Below are 20,829 nucleotides of genomic sequence, written 5' to 3' on the forward strand. Positions count from 1 at the left end.
TCTCCTCCCCTCCCAGGCGCCAGCGCCACGACTCCCCGGACAGCTCGCCACCGAGGAGGCTGCGGCACGACTCCCCGGACACGTCACCTCCAGGCCAACAGCGCCACGACTCTCTGGATCTGTCCCCTCCCAGGCGAGAGAGAAACAACTCCTCCAGCCTCTTGCCTCCCAGGCGGCAGCGCCACGACTCCCCCGACCTCTCGCCGCCGAGAAGGAAGCGCCACGACTCCCCGGACCTCTCGCCGCCGAGAAGGAAGCGCCACGACTCCCCGGACCTCTCGCCGCCGAGAAGGAAGCGCCACGACTCCCCGGACCTCTCGCCGCCGAGAAGGAAGCGCCACGACTCCCCGGACCTCTCGCCGCCGAGAAGGAAGCGCCACGACTCCCCGGACCTCTCGCCGCCGAGAAGGAAGCGCCACGACTCCCCGGACCTCTCGCCGCCGAGAAGGAAGCGCCACGACTCCCCGGACCTCTCGCCGCCGAGAAGGAAGCGCCACGACTCCCCGGACCTCTCGCCGCCGAGAAGGAAGCGCCACGACTCCCCGGACCTCTCGCCGCCGAGAAGGAAGCACAACGGCTCCCTGGACCTCTCTTCTCCAAGACGGAAGCGTCACGACTCCCCTGACCTGTCACCGCCCCGGCGACAGCGTCACGACTCCCCAGACACATCTCCAAAGAGAGTCAGTTCGGCAATGGGGAAAAAGGGCTGCAAAACCACAGACAAGCCGCAAGGAGAGCAGTCTCAGCTCCGGCACGGCGTCTCTGACAAGGCCTCGTCGCGTCAGAAGCGTCAGGCTACTCCGGATCTGTCCCCTCCGCAGAAGAAGAGGTACGATTCCGACCCGGATTCTTCACCGCCTCGGAGAAAGAGGACTGGGTCACCTAGTCTGAAAAAGCAGAGCAGAACAAAAGGTGAGCGCGCGTGCGAGTTTGTGCTGTCCGTCCTGTGCTTCGCTGGCTGCCCGCTCTGTGATCGCGTTTGCACGCTCCCGAGAGGCGAGTGGCGTGGAATTGGTAGTCCGCAGTCATGGAACGGTAGCGGATAGGTTGTCGTTTCTGGTGGTACAGCTAGATCTCGTAATCCCGTGTTGTTTCTCACCAGCTGGACTAGAATTAACCTAAGAGTTAGCTGGCTAAGGCTTAAACGCGTCCGAAAAGAAAACAGCGTTGAAACCGTGTCTCCAGGCAGTACGCGTTCAGGAGGAAGAGAATTCAGATTCGTGTCGCATACTCGTCTTCTCCCTGCAGCTTGCCGTCTCTTAAGGCCTTGATTTTTCTAGGAGTTAACCTCGTGCACCACCACGTTTAGTCCTTTCGTGGGGCCGATTCTGTCTAATTCTGTGATTTTTACTTCGTATACGTCTTCGCTGCAGGTGCTTCTCCAGCCGCGAAAAAGCTTAAGCAGGTGCCCTCGCCTCAGAGGTGCCTGCGGCACGGCTCTGCCTCTCCATCTCCACGGAGGGGTACCCGGAACGCCTCCGATGCAGACCGCAGGCCAGGCCGCGTCCGCGGCGGCTCCCCGACGCGTGGTGCTCTCAAACAGAATCAGAGCGAATCGTCAGACTCCGATTTATCTCCTCCACGACGGGCTCTGCCAGCCGGAAAGGATCAGCACGGTTCCAGGAGTCCCCCTGACCTCTCACCTCCTCGCCACCGCGAGGCGAAGGCGTCTCCCAAGAAGGTAAGCGTTCCGTCTTTCCGCTTAAGCCGTAGGTTACTTCCTGGTGATAGGAAGCCGTACAAGTCCAACGGCTTACGAATTGCGGAGTAGAACTTTGACGTGCCGCCTATGCTGCACGTACGCAGCCGCGCCAGACCCTCTGCTTGCCGTAGGAGGAGGCGTGAGGCAGGCGCGAGAGAGGAGCTCTGCCTCGGTCCGCTCTGTTTCTGGAGGTCTGGGGAAGTTGTTCGCCAGGCTGCCAGCGAAGTGGCTCTGTCGCACGGCCGTCTCTGCTGCCACGGCTCTCTTGATTTCGGGCCGTCCCCTCGTTACGCCTCTGGATCGCTGGGCGGCTCTCAGCCGGCAGTGAGCGTGACTCTTGCGTGATTTGCAGGCCAACGTGATGTTATCTGGGGTCAAAGCTGGCTTGGTGTCAGCTGACGTGCTGTGGAGGGAGCAGCAGGAGCTCAGGAGGCACGAGAGAAACAACAAGCACTTGGAAGGTAGGGGTCTCAAAAGACTGCGCGAGTGCCGGCTCGCTTTCTCTTGCCCTGCTTTCAGCTGGCTCTTGACGCCGCATCAGGCCCTGGTGTTAGGCTGCTGCTGGAGAGCATCCCTGTGGAGCAGCACCCGGACGTGCTGACGGATTCCTTGGGGGGGGGGGGGTGTGTGTCACCGAGCCTCTGAAATAAAAGATTGATAAACGGGGATTTCAAAGCAATGCCAGTGAAATCACAGGGAGGGTGAGGGGCTTCTCCTCTGTCTGCCTCATCGGCGAGGCTGAAGAAGTCAGACTGATACTCAGAGAGCTCTGGGTCCGAGCGTGGCTGCGGTGGGGCAGCAGCTAAAAGCAAGAGCTGCGCTCCTGCCTGGTTTTGGACGACAAGCCCTTTCCGAGGCTAGGACAGGCGAAAGGGAAAAACGATGAAACGAGCGGCAGTTAATTGTCGAATTGTCTGGAGACCGGTGAAATGCTCCAAAACGCGTGACCTGAGGCATCTGCCCCCTCCAGAGGAATCCCGACACTCCGAGACCGTCTTCCGAGACAAGTCGGGCCGCAAGAGGGACCTCGCGCAGGAGCGGCTGGAGCAGAGGCGGAAAGATGAAGCCAAGTCCGAGAGGGACGAGCAATACGCCAGATGGGGTAAAGGGTAAGGCTCCCCGGAGCTCCCCGGCGCCGTCCTGGGGCCTGGCGTTGCAGCTCGGGGCTCTCCTCTCCCTGCTTCCTAGCCCAGCTTTGATAGCGCTCCCAGTGGTGGCGTTGGTGGCACGTCACTCCGTTCCGAGTTTGAGCCCGGGACCGGGAGAGCACGTGTTCCGCCTGTCCTAGAGACCCCCTCGATTATTCCCTCCGCTGCCGGGTGTGCGGTGGCGGTGCTGCGCGCGCAGGGGAAGTTCAGGACTGCCATCGCTCCCGCAACTCGAGCGAGTCGGGGTAAACGATTGCTTGGGTGTGGAGTGAAAGTCTGTCTTTGTTTCCAGGCTGGCGCAGGGGAGGCAGCAGCAGCAGAACGTGGAAGATGCAATGAGAGAGATGCAGAAGCCGCTGGCCCGTTACATTGATGACCAGGATCTGGATCGAATGCTGAGAGAACAAGAGAGAGAAGGAGACCCCATGGCTGACTTCATCAAAAAAAGGAAGGCCAAAGAGAACAAAGAAAAGAAAGGTTTGGATGCTGAGTTGCACCAGGGTGCGGTTTAAGGCCCCAGCAGCGTAGACATGCCGCTGCTGTTGAATGAAGAGCCCGAGACTGCCCGAGCAGCTTGGTCCCGAGGGACTGCGGCTCCGGAGTCGGCGCAGTAGCGGGGTTTGCTGCTATCGGCTCCTCGCCGGTAGCGGTTACTGTTGGCGCGCTAGCTGAGAGAGCGGGATCCGGTCGCTTAAAAACGAGCGGACTCCGGTTGGGTCGAGTCTGTCTTAGGCAGTTTCCTCCGCGAGCTGCGGCTGGCCGTTCAGCAGCCCGCGCGCCGCGCCTGCGCATGCCTCTTAGGTTGGTGACGATGTGACCGCGCGATTGCGCTGAAGTGGTAAGCGGCTGTGTTGCTCTTTCTGCCTCTAGAGAAACCGAGGTACAAAGGACCAGCGCCCCCGCTCAACAGATTTGATATATGGCCCGGGCATCGCTGGGATGGTGTGGACAGGTACGTGTTCCTGAGACAGCGGTGCGGTGGAGTAACAGTAAAAATAAACGAGCTTTTGCTTCAGAGAGTTCACGGTAAGGATGCCCAGGTATCGGATGAAGGAGACTGTCGGCACCCGTACGGCTGAACGCGTTAAGCGGCGCCTGGGTGATGAATACCTGCTTGTCCGGGCCAGAAGGGAGGAAGGCCAGGACAGAAGGGAGGAAGGCCAGTGCTGTCAGCAAGGCTGCGGGTAGCTTCCGCAGCGCGAACGCCCGGCAGCAGGCGGGGAGGGAGCCACCCGTCCTCAGGGTGCAGGTGACGGAGCTCGCTTCGGAGACGCTCGCTGTCGTTAGCCACAGATCGAGGTGGAAACTGAGCCGGAGTAAAAGTAGCGGAAGACTCATTCTGCCTCTGAAAAGTTTCATTGCTGCAGAGAAGCTTCTGCGCAGCAGCCCACCCTCTTCTCGGTGTTACTTTGTAGGTCCAACGGATTCGAGCAGCAGCGCTTCGCCAGGATGGCCAACAAGAAGGCGGTTCAGGAGCTCGCGTACAAGTGGAGCGTCGAGGACATGTAGACGAGATGCAGAACCGTGCAAAGCGGCGCGCCTGAGTCGACGCTACAGAGGTTCACCTGCTGCCGCTGCCAGAGCTGCGAGGGACGGCTCGCGCCGCCTGCCCCGAGCCCTGTCCTCGGCGTCCCGGCGCCTGTCTTCCGAGAGGCAAGGCTGTGAATTTAGAGGGGAGCTGCCGAGAGGGGACTGTCCGGTCAGCCAGAGAGGAGGAGCGCGGAGAACTGCAGCGGCGCTGCTCGAGCAGCGCGGCGGCTGAGCGCGGGGGAGAGCAGGGGGGCCTCGGCTCTCGGGCGCTCCCCCGTAAGGTGCCGCAGACGCCTGTTTCCAGTCCGTTTGTTTGTCTTCTGAGAAACCGTAGAAACTCTAGGCTTAACTGGTTTATGCTAAATGCTTTGTCCTCTGGGGGCGGTTCACAAGGCTCCAGGTGTCCTAAATCTCAGGTTTTTCTTCGTGGTAAAAGCATGCTGAACACCCGGTCGCCGGAGAGTCAAGCTCACCCAGCAGGTCCGTCTGCTCCGGAGCTCCGTTGCAGCGTCGGTTGTGTTGGAGGTCTTCCAGAGAGCAACTCTGCCCCAAAAACTACTCGGTACCGTGGGCCGACGTCGGAGCCTCCCTGCGTCCTTCCCCGCGCGCCCAAAGGGCTTCTGTGAAGCTTGCGCAGCTCCTGCGCCCTCAGGTTCACGGAGTCACCCACGCGCAGCCAAGTCGGTGAGGCTCAGCTTCTCCTGGCCCTGTCCGGGCAGGAAGCTGCTCGCCGCGCGTCGCTCTGCCTCTCTCCTGCAAGAGGCCGAGGGACCGACCTGCAGCGCTGTATTTGACAGCGAGCTCTTCGGGAGCCCCCGCAGCCGTTTGGGGGTCAGTCCCTCGTGGAAGTGAGCCCCCGGAGGGCGTTTGAATTGCTTCCCCTGACCGTTGTTTGGGAGTAGCTAGCGGTGGGGGATCGGTGCCCCAGGCGCCCTCCGGACAGGGGCGCCGGCAGCTCGGCGCCGCCCTCGCGCCGCTGGCAGGGGGCTCGCTTCGGCGCGGAGCGTGACCCCTCGCCTGCGGGCGGATTTGTCGGGCCTGGCGCCGGAGGCCGGGCAGAGAGCTTCCCTTAATCCCCGCTGGCGAGGAAGCGCTTGTGGAAATAAACACGGTTGCTCTCGTAGCCGTCCCCGGGAGCGGGTATTAAAGGCAGCCGGCAGTTTCCATGGGGATGCCTTGTCCGCAGCGCTGGTCGGGGGCCGGTCGTCAGAATCGCTCTTGGCGGCGATTCTCGGGCAGTAGGAGGGCGGCGGGCGAGAGGCGTGAGGACAAAAAGCCTTCTCCGGAGCGGGAGAGCCTTGGGACTTCCTCCCCTGTCCTTCGTTCGGCGTTGCGTTCCCAGCAGTCCTGCCATCTCTGTGTACGCCTGTAAATAACAGCTCGCTTTTTTTACTTCATCTTGCGTGCTGGTCTCTTTTCCGAGGCAGGGGCGAGGAGGGCGAGCAGTTGTCCGCCTGCCGGTAGCAGGGTGGGATATAGCGTCCGCTGCGGCCGTCGCCGCCCGCGGCGCACCTGCCAAGCGAGTCGCGCTTTGCTCGCGGCTTTTGCGAAGTCAGCTGGCGACCGCCCAGGCCGCGGGGGGGGAACTCGCTGGACCCTGGCTGGGCTGGCGGCCCCCCCCCGGATTTGTGGGGCAGCGGTGAGGGCTCAGAGCCGCTGGCTGCGGCGTCCTGAAAGCCCGCGCGTGTCGGGCGTGTTTTCCAGTTGTGCTTTCCCCTTCTGTCATCAAGATCCTATTTTCCGCCCCCCCCCCCCCCCGAGTAACTGGAGGCAGCTGCAGCCTTGAAGAGTGGAGCTGCGTTTGACACGTTTCTGCGCTCACTTCTCCGAGTGCTTCTGGAGAGGTAAGACAAAGAAATGCTGTGGAATTACTGAATTCGCCTTACCGTGGGGAGCTGCTGCCCTGCGTAGGTGCTTGCGCCCGCCCGCCCCGCTTGAGGGGAGCGCGCTTCTCTTGCGGAGCAGCGGAGGACGCAGCCGGCTCTCTCGAGCGATAGTTGGGGACGCGAGGCGCTGCTTAGGCAGGCAAAGCCCTTGTAACGCTGGTACGAAGCACAAGGTTTTTTAGTACCTGAGGACAGCATCGGCTTCTGCTCTCGCAGCTCGCTTTGAAGGCTGCAGTTTTAAGATTTTTTTTTTTTTTATTTTATTTTTTAGATAGAGGTACGTACGCGCGTGACTCCCGGAGGGGCCTCGCCTCGGTGTTCGTTACGGCACTGAAGGTATGCGACGCATCTATGGCTCGTTTATTGCCGGGTATCTTCTGGGTGAAGCGCGTCTGTGCAAAATAGCAGAGCGTGGGAGAGCTTAGACGAGGCGATGGTAACCTTCTAACCTGCATCCTGCCCTGGTGCTGCCCTGGTGCAGGTCAGCAGCTGTTCGGGTGGCTGGTCTGGATGCGGGCGGGCTAACGAACCCCGGGATCTGAGCCAGCCCTTCGGCCGCCTCTTGCCCTCCGAGACGGATCAAGCCTGGCTGCCGAGGTGCCGGGAGCAGCGGTACCCTGAGAGGGGCCCGCCGACGCCTCGGTGCCTTGCCGAGAGCCCGCGGTGCTGCCGCGGCTCCGCGAAGGGGGCTCTGAGGGACCGTTAGGATGGGAGGGCAAAGAAGCGCGGGTGCTTTTCCCCAGCAGCCCTCGGAGCGGCCGTGAAGGAGCAGCCAGCGCGCGCCGTCCGCGGGTACGGAGCGGCACGAGGGGCCGGGACCTGGCTCGCGGGAAGTTTGCTCCGAGCGCGCCTCCGGGGCGCGGCGTGGATGCGAAGAGCCGAGCGTGGGACGCGGCTGGCAGCGCGGCACGTGGAGCGCATCCCGGTCCGGCGGGGAGAGGGGCGACGGAGCTCGCCGACGGCACGCGCGTCGCGGGAGAGAGCCAGGAGGGAGGTGAGGAGGGGGCCGTCTCCCCGTGGCCGCCCGCGGGATCCTCTGGGACGAGAGGGGCGGTGGAGACGAAGCCGGCGCCACCGGGAAGCCGATCTCTCTATTAGCGTTTCTGGAAGGGCGGCAGCCCCGGCCTTGGCATCGAGCGGCAGCTTTGATTAGCTTTAACCAAAAAACCGGAATATTAAAATCTTAATTTAATTTAATTTCAAACGCCGTCATTCACAGTCACGGCAAACACCCGGCAGGGTAATTATTATGCAAATTAGGCAGATAGAGAAATGATTAATAATTGCCCAAATTAAAAATTATCGTAAACATCCCGTGACTAGCGATAAGTCCGGGAGGAGCGCGAGTGCAGGAGGCAGCGCTGCTCCGCCAGCTCCTGCATCCCGATTTTCTCATTAGCGGGGATTTAACGAGCAACCGATGCGAAGGAGCCCAGCGGCGCTCGGGGCGCAGGCCGCCGCCCGCTTTCGGCCGCTGGCAGAGGGCCGCCAGCCGGGCGCCCTGCCTGCCGAGCCGCAGCTCGGGGTCCGGCTGCCGGCTCGAAGCCCCGTTACTTTGCGGAGAAGCGGCTTTTGGAGCCGGTTTCCTCCTTTTCGGAGGAGGGTGCTGCTGGGGATGCCGCCACGTGCTCCCGCCGCGCTCTGCCCGTCCCTCCCGGTGCCCGCCGCGCTGGCAGCCGCGGCCCGGCGGGCAGGGCCGGGCTTCCCCCCGACCACCCCCCAGCTGGGCGCTTGCTAATGGCTGGCGGAGCTTGCTCCCTCCAACAATTAATGAGCTTATTCGTCTGGCGCTTTGCTGCTAATTGCACAACATCGCGTTTTCCCCCCGTTCGACTGTTTTACTTTTACACTTTTGACAGCGAGCGCGATGATAATAGTAATAATAATAATAATAATAGGCTTACGCTGGCTAATAGGCTTGCGTGGTGCATTATTCACGTCAAGGACAAGCAATTAAGCTTGGCCTCACACATCATAATTAGATTTTCGTTGATGAGCTCATCGGTAATGCGTTTAGCTAAGATTAAGGGCTTAATTCCCGGCGTGTGCCGCCCCTGCCCCGCGCCCCCTGCCCGCCGGCGGGAGGGCTTGCCCGTGGCGGCGGGCGCTGGTGGGGCCGGCCGCGGAGGCAGCCCTCGGCGGCGGCCGGCGAGGGGCTTCAGCCGCCGCCTCGGCCGCCCTGTCTGTCCTGCCGGGTCGCTCCCGGTGGGGACGGACGCGGCCTCTCCCCGCCGCCTGCCTCTCGCCTGGTGTTGTCGATAGCTCCAGCGAGGTGGGTTCTGGCAGGCGACGCGTTATTGTACCGGTCGCCTGCTGAGCTCCCCTGTTGTTTTTTAATTAAAAAGAGCCCGCGATTTGTCATTGTAATTTTTCTCTCGAACCGGCAGCGGCTCCGAGTCGCAGGTGCGCGGCAGGGCCCGGCGGCCGCCCCAGTCGTCCCGGGCTCGCAGCGGGGTGCCCCGCTCTCGGCTGCGGGGAGAGCGCTTCCCCCAGCGGCTCCGTCCCGCAGCGGGGCCGGGAGGGAAGATCCCCGAGACTGGCAGGTTAGGGATTGTATGCGCGCTTTCCCGAAGTACGGAATAATTAGGGACGCGCAGAGATAAAAATCACTAATAATATTTACTCTAGGCTCTCTCTTTTTTTCCAATAACCTCTCTCTCTTGCTCGTTCGCCGAGTCTTGGTGGAAATCACTTTGCAGATCGCAGTTAATGAATATTTGTAAACGCAGGCACGTTCGGCGCCGGAATATCCAGAGGGCATCCTCTCTCTGCCTTGTAATTTTTTCACGAGATATTTAATATTTATGGTTCCACAGCCTCGCGAATAAAGAGCCACCCGCAAACCCCCAGGAGCTCAGGGGCTGGGGATATTCGTGGCGCTTCTCCTTTTCCCTTTCAATTACAAAGACACCTCGCATAATTAAGGGCTAATAACCTTGTTAATCTACAATTGATACTCTTTCTCCTGGCCGTCTCTTAATAGAATTAAAAACAGATTAATAAGCAAGGCTACGAGACATCGCACGCGATTAAGGAGGAGGGGGCCGCGCTCTGGCCCGGGGCCGTGCCCCGCGGGGCGGCCGCGGGAGCGGGGCTGGCGCGGGCGATGCCGGGGTGGGGGCGGTGCGTTTTCCCTCGTGCTCTTTACACCGCGTAAATTTTTAAGACAGACAGCCGCCTGACGCCATCTCCTAACGAAACTGGTTTACGTTCGTTAATTATGTAGCGAGGCTCATTTTCACGCGCAGCCCAGCTCCGCTTCCCCTCCGCCGAGCCTTTGATCTGTCAAAGGCTAAACGGGAGATAAATAATCAAATTAAAAAGCAGCCTGGATGGAAATACACGCGTTTTTAGATGCGTTACCTGGCGGTTAGAGCAAGGCACCGAGTAATCGGGCTCCTGGCTCGGGCGCCGCTCGGGAAGGTTCCCGTGCCTCGGTTTCCCCGCGCTCCCCCAAGCCCCGCTGCCGCCCCTGGGGGCAGCACTGCGTCCCTGCGGGCGCAGAGGGGGCTCGGGGGCAGCCCGGTGGCCCCCGCCTCCCCCAGAACGGCCGCTCCTCCTCTCCGGGAGGAGGCGGCGGCCGCGGAGGGCTTTATCTGCACACCGCCGACGAAAAATTACAAGTCTGCGGCATTTCTTTCTTCCAGGCGACGGAAGATCCCCCGGCAGCTCAGGGCCGCAACCGGCCCGTGCCCAGGGCAGCTGGGATGTCGGCGGCGGGCACGGTTTCGGGACAATTTAACGCAATCTCTACCAATTTGTTACGCCTAAGCGGAGGCAGACGTGCCTCCGTATTCATTTTGGAGGAACTTCGGAAATTATAACTTCGTCAGCCAAGCCAGCCCGGCGCCGCAGCCCTCCAGCCTGGGCTCCCGTTCAAGCGGAGGAGGCGAGGCCGGCGGCGAGGCCTTGTCCTCCCCGGCTGCCCGGGTCTGCCTTGCCTACCCCCTTCCCCGCTGCCTGCGCGCTCGCCCGCGCGCTTCGGGCCCCCCGCCTCGGCTCCCGGGCTGTAATCCCCGGCGGGGCCGAGCCCGCGGCCGCGTCCCCCCTGGCCTCGGCTGCTCTGGGGGACGCCGGCAGCGGCGGCCGCGAGCGGCGCGTGGGCAGGACCCCCTGCCCGCTTGGCACCTCCGGCCCCGGCGGCCGGGCTGGTGCGGTGCCTTAAATCAGGCGCGGCCCTGACGGTGTAAACGCCCTACGGCAGAAATTACAGATGATAATTGTGGCGTGCTTTGTAGCCGTAACAAAAAGGTAGCGCTCTAGCCTGCGTGGAATTGCCAGCTAATAGATTTCTTCTTAAAGGGCTTACTGCAGAGAGGGGCCCCGGCTGCCGAGCGCCGCGGGCACCGGGGGCTTTGCCCACCCACCGCTTCTGCGGTGCCAGGGCTTTGGGGGGTGGGCCAGGGGCTCCCGCCCCGCCGCGGCCCCCAGGGACCCCTTTCTGACGAGGACGTCGACGGGGGGCTGCGGAGAGCCCCGGGGAGCGGGGGCTGGCAGAAGGGCCCCCCGCTGCAGGGGGGGATTAGAGGCTCTCGGCTGCTGCTCGCGCTGCAGCCTGCCTTCCTCGTCCCGGCGCAGCGCAAGCGGAGCGCGGCTCTTGCCCCTGGCTGCGCTGCTTGCGTGCCAGGTGAGATGCCAGGGAGCGTTATGCCTGGAGGTTATTCCGTTAGCAGATTAGGAGGGAGTTTATTATAGCGCGTCGGCTCCTCTGGGGCGTTCTGATGGCGACGTCGTTTTCTCCCCAGGTGCGCTCGAGCGCGCCGCAGCAGCGGCTCCCCTGCAAGCGGCGCTGTGCCGGGACGTTGGCCAAATCCAGCCCTGCCCAAGTGCCGAGCCACCAGGTCTCCAGCCTAGAGGAGGAGAGCCCCGTCCTGGGCAGGGGGCGCGGGGACGCCGCATCCCTTTCTCAGCCGGCGCCGCTCCAGCGCTGCAGGTGAGCACCCGTGACCTTCGCCGGTGCCGCGGCTGGGCAGCGGGGAGGAGGGAGCCAGCCACGAGCGTGGAAGCAGCGTTGGGCGGTTCCAGCCTGGGGTCCCGCGGCACCCCGAGTCCTGCCTCTCGCTAGGATGTTGCCGTTCGCGCGGGCTGACCCGCCAGGGTGCCTTTGCGGAGCCGGTGACGGTGCCCAGCGGGGACCGGCCAGGGCTCTCGGCGAGGCCACGGCACCCGCTGATGCCAGCCAGCCCCGGGCAGCCTGACTTTCTCTGCCACCACCCCGCAAAGCCACGGCTCCCGGCCCCGCGCCGCCGTCTCGCCCCGCTGCCGGGAGGCGACGCTGAGCCCGGAGCAATCAAAGGGAGCGCGCGGAGAGCGTCGTCCCCTCCAGTCTCGCCCCGGGCCCTGCCTTTGGGCTCCCGAAGGCTTTGCTCCAGCGGCGTCAGCTCTCGTTAATCCGCACGTCAGAGCCGGAGCTGCCAAACGTCCCGGGGAGATCGAGCCGGCTTCCTAAGCGGCGTCGCGGGCAGGGGAGGCAGAGGGGCAAGCTGCGCGGGGAGGCTGGGAGCCGGGCTGCTCGCGGCAGAGCGTCTGCCGTCGGCGGCCGCGTGGTCCCCCGGGGCGGCGGGAGCGGGGCTCCGGCCCTTCGGCTCTTGCCCGCGAAGCCCCGAGGGAGGCGGCCAGCGGAGCCGCGGGGGGAAGGCGCGAGGTCTCTCCTGGCCGAGGGGACGCCCGTTTGCAGCGAGACCTCCAGCGCACCGCCTCGGCGCGAGCCAGAAACCCAGGTGTTGCAAGAAACCACGAAAAAAGACGAGAAGGTGCTCCCGCGCGCCGGAGGGCTTTATTTGCCCCACCGGGGTCCTCTCTGCTCTGCCCTCCCTGCGAGACCCGGTTTCCCTCCTCTGCCCCGCTGGGGCTCAGCGCCCCTCCGGTGAGCTAATCGGGTCAATGCGTTTTTAACGTGGCGTAGGAAATCTTTACGTTTTTTGTCAGACCCATTCTTCTCCCTCATCTCTCTGCAGGGGGCTGAATTATTTAGCGCTGAATATCAGACAGAGATGTTTTCCCTTCGCCGGGCTGCTGCCTGTGCACTTTGGGGCGGGAGAGGTTGGCAGACGGCTGCTCTCCCAGGTGGGTGGAGGGGGAACCCGTCGTACCGAGCAAATTACCCGCTTACGGCCAGATTTACGGAACAGCTCCGATCCCACCTCCAGGCACCCAAATAAACAGGGCAGACTGGCTGAAGCGGCGAGCACCCAGCGGCTCCCTGGTTTGCGCCGCTGGAGGAGCGTTCCCGCGGCTCTGCCGGGGCCGGCCACGCGGTGGGCAGGGGTGGCCCGTAGTCGGGCGGCGGCGACCGTACGTTGGCGGGGCGCGGGGCGCGTGCGGCGATTATCGCACGCCAGGTGAATCAACGCGAAGGGCCGGTTCGCGTATCGGGGTTTATCTTTCCCATTAATGGCTTTCTAAATTGGCGGCAGTGGAGCAAAAAAACCCAATTTGAACTCGGAGCGTGCGTGATTACTGTTGTAATAACCTTGGCTAATAAGAATGTGATGCGGTGTTAGGCTGCGAAGGAAAACACATTTCTCATTAGCTTTTTGATTAATTACTCCGCATAATTTCCTAGGGGGACATGCCTGGGACTGATTGCCTTTGCTTTCGACGCACGGGAGTGGTTTACCTTAACTTAATAATTTTCTTGGTGACATTTTAATGGCAGTCCTCAATTAAGCTCCAGTCGGCTGGAGGCAGCCCTTGCCCTCCCCTCGCTCTTCTGGGGGCTTCAGCACGTCCCCTTTGCCTACCCTTCTGCGGAGCAGGGGAGGGCAGGGCACGGCAGCCGCCACGGCCGGGGCGAGCAGCGCTCCGTCGGCGGCCCTTTGGGCAGGGCCGCCCTGCCCACGCTGCCCGGCGCCGGCACGGGGCCGGAGCGTCTCTGTGTCCGCCCCTGGTCCTCCCCTGCCCTTCCCCGGTGAGGCCGGGCCGCCAAGTGTCTTAAATACCTGGGAGCGGGGCAGCCAGGCAGCCGCTTCCTTGCCTGGGGAGCGCTGCCGGGGATCCAGCTGTTAGAAGGCATATGTTTACATGGCTTGGAAGCGACCGATTTCCTTCCTTGCGTTATAATATAAATATTTTACAGGAGCTAAAACATTCAAAGATCGTTTGATGTTGCCACGTGGAGCGGTATCGAACGAGGGCGGGAAGGAGGGGAAAGAAACGAGAGGGGAGCAAGCGGAGATTCATTTGTTTCCCTTGCTGAAAACTGAATTGTGCTGCGTATCTCTGCATCATAAAATCACCCAGAACGTTGATCTCTGCTTATGGTTTCAGGAGCAGGTGCTCGGCTCGCGGCTCCGCACGGGGCCGCGTCCTGCGCGGCCGCGGGCGGTGGTGCCGCCTGTGGGAACGGTCCTGGTCCTGGTGGCACGTCCCGCGCCTGGGACGTGCGTCCCGCAGCCCGGGTGCAGCCGTTTGCTGACGGAGTCTCCACCTGAGCAGCGCAAACAAAAGCCCCCCAGGGCTCTCCAGCCCAGCCCACGCTTTTAGACCAGAACTGAAACCTTGGCAGGTCCACCCGAATTTCCCCTAAATAAAACGTCAGCCTAATTCCACATCTCGCCCTGCAAGCCTGACGTTTCTGGGGCGTTGTCTGAGTGCCGATTGCCTGCTGCTGGAAGCTGTTTGCCGCAGACCACCTCTGCCTCCGCCCTTGCCGTGGTGCCGGCCGGGACCTTCACCCCCGCTGCTCGCCCCTGCCTGCTCCCGGGGGCTTGCAGCAAATAAAAATAGGGCCTAGCTCTGGCTCGTGCTCCTCGCGGGGGCCTTTCTAGCACGATGGCTGTAGCTGGAGTGCGATGTTTTCCCAGCAAAAGGGCAGAGATGTGGAGAAGGACCTGCCTGGGGCTGAGGGCCCCGCTGTCCGTGGGCCGCTGCGGTGCAGGCAGCGGAGGAGGGGAGATCCCGGAGGGCCCAGACACGTTTTAAAGGCAATGCTTAGTGGGGTGCAGCAGTGGGGACCGGGAGCAGCTCCCGGCTGGGCGGCCCCGCAGCAGAGCTGACCTCCCCGGTGCGGCCAGCCCCTTCCCCTTCCCGGGGCTGCGCGGGCGACGCTCAGCCCCCGCTCGTGCTGCGGGGCAGCTGCCTGCTCCGCCTGTGCCACGGCTGCGGGATGGAGGGGCCGAAGCGGCCGAGCAGCGGGTCCCCGGGAGCAGAGGGAAGCCTCCATCGTCTGTGCTCGCGGCCCCGCTTGACAGCTCAACGCGAGCGGGATTTGCTCCGGCGGCTGGGCTGAGAGGCGTGAAGCCCACTTGCGCTGCCCGGCACTGGAGGAGGCTGGCGTGATCAGCCGAGCGTGCAGGGAGGATAGAGGGGATTACCGCCCAAATCCTGCTCCTTCTCACGCTCTGCGGCGGCAGCCGCCGCCTCCCACGCGAACGCAGCCCTGCAAGCAGCGCTCGACCGGGCTGGACAAGGGGCAGCCCGAAAGGGGCTGCCGAAGGAGAGCGGGTGGCTAACGGTCCCTGCGGAACCGGCGTGGGGTCCGCGGGGCGGGGCGGGCACGGCCGGGCAGCGCCCCTCGGCACGCCGGCCCCGCGCCGGGCCTTGGCGGTGCCAGGAGGGTGAGTGCCGGCGATGTTTATGTCTCCATCCGAACGCGTGGATCAAAGCCGACGCTTTAATCTATTCAACACCAACTCGAGGTTTAAAAAGTTGCGGGGAAATCAGGATCCGAAACTGCTAATGGGTTTTTGCTTGTCAATCGACAAATCGCCTTACAAACCCCTTCTGCGGCTTCCTGCGGTCCCTGGGTTTGCCGGTTCGGGGTGCGCCAGCTTTCAGCCTGCCGTGTCTCGGCTCCTCCTCGGAGCTCTGTCGCGCTCGCTTGGAGCTGGCTCGGAGCAGGGTTGGGCAGCGGGGTGTCGGGGCTGTTGAGGACTGATGTTTTCTGCCTGGCTTGAACGAGCGTTTCCTTCTGTCGCTTGCGTTTTACTCCTCTTCGCAGCGACAGCGCGGCGAGGGGCATGGCCGTCTCCGGCACGCCACGGTGGTCGCGGCACGCCGTCCCGCGGAGCGGCGGCGGCCGAGCGCGCTGGCTCGCTGAGACCGTAAGAGGGGCCGCGGTGCGACCGGGGACCCTCCCTTGGCAAAGAGCCGCTGAGGGAGGGGACGCTGCGGGGATGGGACTTGCTGGAGCACCCGACGGGCGACAGCCCTTCTCCCCGCGCTCGCTCAGCGTCACTCCGCCTTGCAAGGACTTTTATTTACCGGCCCGTTTATTTTTCAAACGAAGCGGTCGCTAATTAATTGGCGAGGAGCTTTATTTCCGATCCCTCGGCTCCCGGGAGGGAAATCTGGCCGTTTCCGTGGGCGCGTACGTCTGCGGCGGGCGCTTCGCGGCTGCGCCATCTGGCCGCCTGCAAACAGCGAGCAGGTGCCCGGTGCGGGGAGCAGGTCGTTGCCGGTGGATGGAGCCCCGTCCTCCCGCCGACGTTTGCCGGAGCGGCAGCCCGTCGAGCAGACGCCGGCGGGGGCCGCTGGCTTGTGGTCGGGAAGTAACGCGGCGAAGAGCGGCTCTGGGGACCGCGGGAGGCCGGGGTGGGCATTGCGGGGGAGCGGCGGCGGCTCAGCAGCAGCTCTCTTTTCCTCTCTCGCCGGAGGGAACGCCGCTTTGCGCTGCCGTAGCGTCTCAGCTGGATTTAGGGCTCGGTACGGTAAAGCCGCTGTTATCTCAGGCGGCCCGTTTGGATAAACACGCTGGCTTGCTGCTAAAGCCTCTGCCCGCTCAGCAGCCCCGCCGCCGCGGCAGACGCCGCTCTGCACGGCCGCGCCCCGGCGCTCCCACGACGTTATCCTTTCTGGGGCTCTGCTCGCAGCTGGCTGCGGGCCCTGGCGCCGGGTGAAGGGAGCGCCCGCCCTGTGCCGGCTGCAGCCCCAAATCCAGCGGAGCAGGCGAGGGGTCCCTGCCAGGCTCGGAGAGGAGAGGAGGGAGCCGGTGGGGAGGCGGCGCTCAGTGCCGAGGGGCTTTTCCGTGTTGGCTTCTCTTTGCTGCGATTCTTTTTCTCTTCCCTCTCTCGTCTGGCCAGTGCCAGGCGAGTTGATGAATTATCCCAACATACCTTCTGTCTGGAAAGAAACCGCACATCACGTATATCTTTGACAAGTTATTATTCTTCCTTATCGGAATACGCGTGCGTCCAGCCACGCCATAACTCGCCCTTTGCGTCGCTCGCGCAACCAGACGGGAGGAGCGCGGTGGCTCCTGACGCCTCCTGCCTCCCCGGCAGGGCCCTGGCCGGGGCGCGACGGGACTGGGGTGACGGGCAGCAGCCGGGCAGGGGGCCGCGCGCCGCCGCCGCCTGCCGGCCGGGGAGGGGGCTGGGAGGAGGCGAGAGCGTCGCGTCGAGCTCATTCGGCGCCTGCCTCACCTCCGGCTGATTGCCGCAAATTAAATTTCACGCCAATGAGCTGGAGGAGGTCGGCGTGCGGTGCGGCGAGAGGGGAAGAGGGCCGGATGGCGGAGGCAATCTGCGGCGAGCGATGGCCGGCGCAGCCTCCCCGCCCCGGCTCGGTGGGCGCACGCGGTACCCGGCCGTGCCTGCGCGCTTCCCGGGGACCCCCGAGCCGGGCTCCGTCCAGCTGTGCCGGCCCTGAGCTCCTCCGAAGCAGCCCGTCTGCCCCGCGCCCCCGTCCTGCCCCATCCAGGGGGATGCGCTGCGGGGCTGGATGAAAATCGGCGCACAGATGAGCGAGCAAACGCCCCTCTCTCTGGTTTTTTTTGTTTTTTTTTTTTTTTTTCCCCCTTAACGACGGCCCCAGACTCTGAAACGAAGCCCAGCGGCGGACCGGCTCTGCCTGGGCTTCAGGAGCGAGGAGAGCCATGCGCCGCGGCACGGAGCCGGCCCAGGGATGCTCGGGGAGGGCTCCCCAAAGGCGGGAGGCGCAGGGGTGCCCGCCGCCACGCCGCCGCCGCGCTGGGGCGTGCACGCGTGCGTGCGCGGCTGCGAGCAGCAGGAGCGCTCCCCGTCTCCGCCGTAGCGCCTTTAATGTTTGACTTATTAAGATAATAGCTGTTCCATCTCCATCGGTTTGAAACGCGATCTAATAGGAATCTTATAACAAAAGTTGCTAAGCAGCTATGACATGATTTACTAATAGACTCTGAATGTGCTGTAACCGAGATGGAAATTAATTTAGCGATTAGGAGATTAACGTACGGAGCGGAGCACGTCCTTGCCTTTAAAGGCCAGGAGGAGCTGTTGGGATGAGGAACCCCGGTGATGCCTTCACGGGAGGTGTTGAAGCTGCTTGACCTCGACGCCTCCTTCCAGACGTTGGGGCGAGGCTGCAGGAGAGGGAGCGCTGCCTCATTTTCTGTTAAATGCCGTATCCTTCCTGATGCGTTCCTGAGCGTTGTTTTGTTTCCGCAGACACCTGAGCCTGGTACCTGGGGAGAAAAACCCCGACTCACCCCGCCTCCAACCCGCCTGAATCCAGGACAGAGGCAGCGCTGGGACCGCGTACGGGGAGGGAAGCGCGCGGGGCTCGCAGCCTGCCTCGTTTTATTTTTGTTGATTCTTTTTAGCAGCAGCTGTGCATCCATATTTATTGAGGGGAAGGGAAGAAGCACCGACGGTAATCCCAGGGAAGCAGAACGTCTTGTAATCATCCAGGTAGCTCGGCTGGCGCGGGCGCGCACGGGCTCCCAAGAGCGCGGGCTGACCAGGAGCGCTGCTCTCGTTTCCCGGCTCTGGGTCATTGGGGAGGGCGAGCAGGAGAGAGCGGATGTTAAACGTGCTCTGAACGGTGCAGGGAGAAAAGGAGCTGACGGGCGTTTGTCCCTCCCGCTGAAAGGAGCGGAGCAGGGAGCTGATCGCCTCCTGCTCAGCGGCTCCGCGGCCGGGATGGGGCGAGGGCTGCCTGCTTCCCGCGGCGCCCGGGCGAGCGGTCCCCGCCTCTGCCCGCTCCCCTTCACCGAGGCCGGAGGGACAGCAGAGCGGGGAAACGACGGGCACCCCAAAGCCTCCCTGGGAAGGCGCAGGGGAGCAGAGGGCTTCGTGCTGCCCAGGCGCGGGGATGGCGGGCAGGAGCGCGGTCCCTCCGCCGAGCCGTGGGAAGGACGCCCTGTGCCCTGCCGCGAGACCCGCCGGCGGCGTGGCCTCCTCCCCTGCGATGGTGGCGGGACAAAAAGCTGGGGTGGGAGACAGGGAGCAGAAGAGGACAGCCTTAAAAAGCTGGACCCAGCAGCAGGTGGAGCAGCAGGGAGGAGCGGGCGAGGCCGGCACGAGGAGGGAGATGCAAAGGGCTGCTTCCCGGCAGCAGGGCTGGTTGCCAGCCGGCGACGATGCTCCCAGGCACCGGCGCGTCCCGCTGCGAGGGGCTCCCGAGCACCCGGGAGCGCGTGGGCACGGTGCGAGGGCGCGGGGTCCCTCTGCTCCCCGGGTGCCCCAGGGCCAGGGCCGGGACCCGAGACGCCACCTGAGCCGGCGGCTCCTCCTCGCCTTCAGTTGGCGAGGGAGGTGGCGTTTCCAGGCGGCAAAAACGCGATCTCCCAGAGACGCTGATCAGATTTCTTACGGAGAGCAGGAGCGCGAGATGAAGAGGAGCGTCTGCGCGCCTTTCTTCTCCCTCCTTCTTTTTTTTTCTCCCCTAGTGATCTCCGGCGCAGCCTTGCAAGAAGAAAAGCTCGCGGGCATCCGTGCTTCGCTGCTGCCTTCCCCAGGGGGCCATCAATATGCAGGGCCCGTTACCTGGGTAAAGGCCCTCCGCCGCCTCGCTGCCGTCAAGGTTGCGGCAGGAGCTCTTTCTGCAGAGGCCGGGCCTTGAGCGGAGCGGGCAGCAGGGTGGCTCGGGCAGGACGCGCTGCCCTGGAGGAGGAGGACGGGTTCCTCTTCGGCTAGGGGTGACGCCGGTGGCATTACGGGGTGCAGCCGGGCTCCAGGAGGCAGCGTGAGCCGAGGCGGGGGGGCAGGCAGCCCTGCCGGTGCCGGTGCCAGGGCCGCCGTGCATCCCCGCTCCCCGCCACCGCGGCTCCTGGCGCCGGGATGAAGGCAAATATTCGGAGAATGGCAGAGCCCGACTTGCGGGGCGTTTCAGTCGGAGTCAGGAGCCTTTCGGAGGCTGGGATTAATTTGAAGGAATTTACTGGCGGAGTTTGTGGCAGATAAAACGGTTTGCTTGTTTCACACTTGTATGGCCACCTGCTATGAACTGCTTGTTCGCTTTCAAATTCTTTAATTAAAATCAACGTAAAACAGATTGAAAACATCCCAAGAAGGGGATGCTTGATTTGCTGGAGGATATTGCAGAAGACGAGCCAAAGCGCTTGAAAAGATGCTTTATCGTTGGGAAGCGCCCACGGGCGGGCGCTCGGCGCTGCAGGTTGGCACGTGCCCTGGCCGCCGGCCCGGCGCCGAGGGCAGGGTGCCCCGGGCACCGCGGCTCGTCACCCTGCCTCGCCAAGGCGGTGCTTCTGCGCGCCTTCGCTCCTTGGTTTGGATGCCCTTCCCGGCGCGGCCAGCCCGGCGCGGCCGCGGAGCCCGGCGCTGCCCGGCGCGGGCGGGTGCAGGTGTGGAGCTGATTAGAGGCCTCCTCCGACAAACATCAAAGCTTCAATTAACAGGGGCCGCTTGCAACCCTCTTGCAGAGCCCAGATAAGAATAGAAATTTCCCTTGGAAAATGGATTTGCGTTTAGCTGCGTGTGCCGGGCGGTAAATGACCTGCTCTGTGCGGTGCCAGAGAGGGGCCGGGGACAATTAGGGTGCTCGTCGGGAGCCGGTTATCTGAAGGAAACAGGCGCGCTGCTATTCAGCTGTCTAATATCCCAGCGGGAGGGGAAGCAGAATTAAAACCCGTCTCCTTTCAGAGCCGTTTGAATCTGAAGGAGGGTTCTTTCTTTATGCGGTGGCTTTCGACTTGAAGGGGCTTCCTCCTCTCTCCGCGTCCTTTATTTGCCTGCAAGCGAGAAGGACGGCGGGGGCAGGAGGGCCGGCGGGGTGAGGAAGGCTGGCTGGGTCCGCACGCCGGCGCACGCAGCCCTCCCGCGGAGCGGGGCCGCAGCCTCTCCGCCGAGGACGCGGGGATGCTCGGAGAAAGCCACCCAGCCTCTCCGCGCGCTCACGGCGGCGCCGGCGTCTCCCACGCCGACGCAGGCGAAACAACGGCAGCCGCGCGGTGCAGAAAGTTAACGTGGAGCCAGAGGAGCGTTTTAATAACTGGAAAGGTTAAAAGAAACCCCTCTCAGCCTGCGCGGGCTCCTGCCAGCTCGCGCTCCTGCGAGCCTGGGGGACCCAGAGTACCACGACTGTACTGATTCAATTATTCTCTACAACGTAATACTCTGCGTTTGCGTGATAGCAACAAACAGAGTTGAAAGACGTACAAAAATAAATGATCTGAAAGTTAACGTGGCTGAATGAGCGGCTCTGAATAAGAGGAGAGGGCGCTTCGGTTTTACGTTGTAAAATCAATAGCGTGCAGAACAATGTCCTAACTTTCTCCAGGGACCCGGAGAGGACCCGCCTGAATCGATCGCTATGCAAATGAATTGAATTCATGAAGCCCACATCGCTGGGTAATTGATGCTGCTTATAATTACCTCCGAGTTATGAGCTTTTAGGGGATTTC

The 20,829-nt window shown here is 63.2% G+C and overlaps 1 protein-coding gene across 16 annotated transcripts in view; it reads left to right on the plus strand.

Annotated features, from left to right (window-relative positions):
* BUD13 (BUD13 spliceosome associated protein) overlaps positions 1–20,829 on the plus strand; it is a 122,520-nt gene that overhangs the window by 2,229 nt on the left and 99,462 nt on the right. For 5 of the 16 annotated variants that reach the window (XM_087778437.1, XM_087778435.1, XM_087778438.1 and 2 more), the window contains exons 5-14: positions 17–912; positions 1,374–1,681; positions 2,055–2,163; positions 2,673–2,811; positions 3,143–3,327; positions 3,721–3,802; positions 4,266–5,064; positions 6,085–6,224; positions 6,538–7,260; positions 11,012–11,199. In XM_087778437.1, the coding sequence (XP_087634563.1) occupies positions 17–912; positions 1,374–1,681; positions 2,055–2,163; positions 2,673–2,811; positions 3,143–3,327; positions 3,721–3,802; positions 4,266–4,359 (1,813 nt within the window). In that variant the 3' untranslated portion in view covers positions 4,360–5,064; positions 6,085–6,224; positions 6,538–7,260; positions 11,012–11,199. The other 11 variants (XM_087778433.1, XM_087778436.1, XM_087778442.1 and 8 more) reach the window with 11 other exon arrangements.

This window comes from Nipponia nippon, unplaced genomic scaffold (genome assembly GCF_047370975.1).
Source record: "Nipponia nippon isolate SJK-2023a ecotype South Korea unplaced genomic scaffold, ASM4737097v1 scaffold_43, whole genome shotgun sequence".
Lineage (NCBI taxonomy): Eukaryota > Metazoa > Chordata > Aves > Pelecaniformes > Threskiornithidae > Nipponia > Nipponia nippon.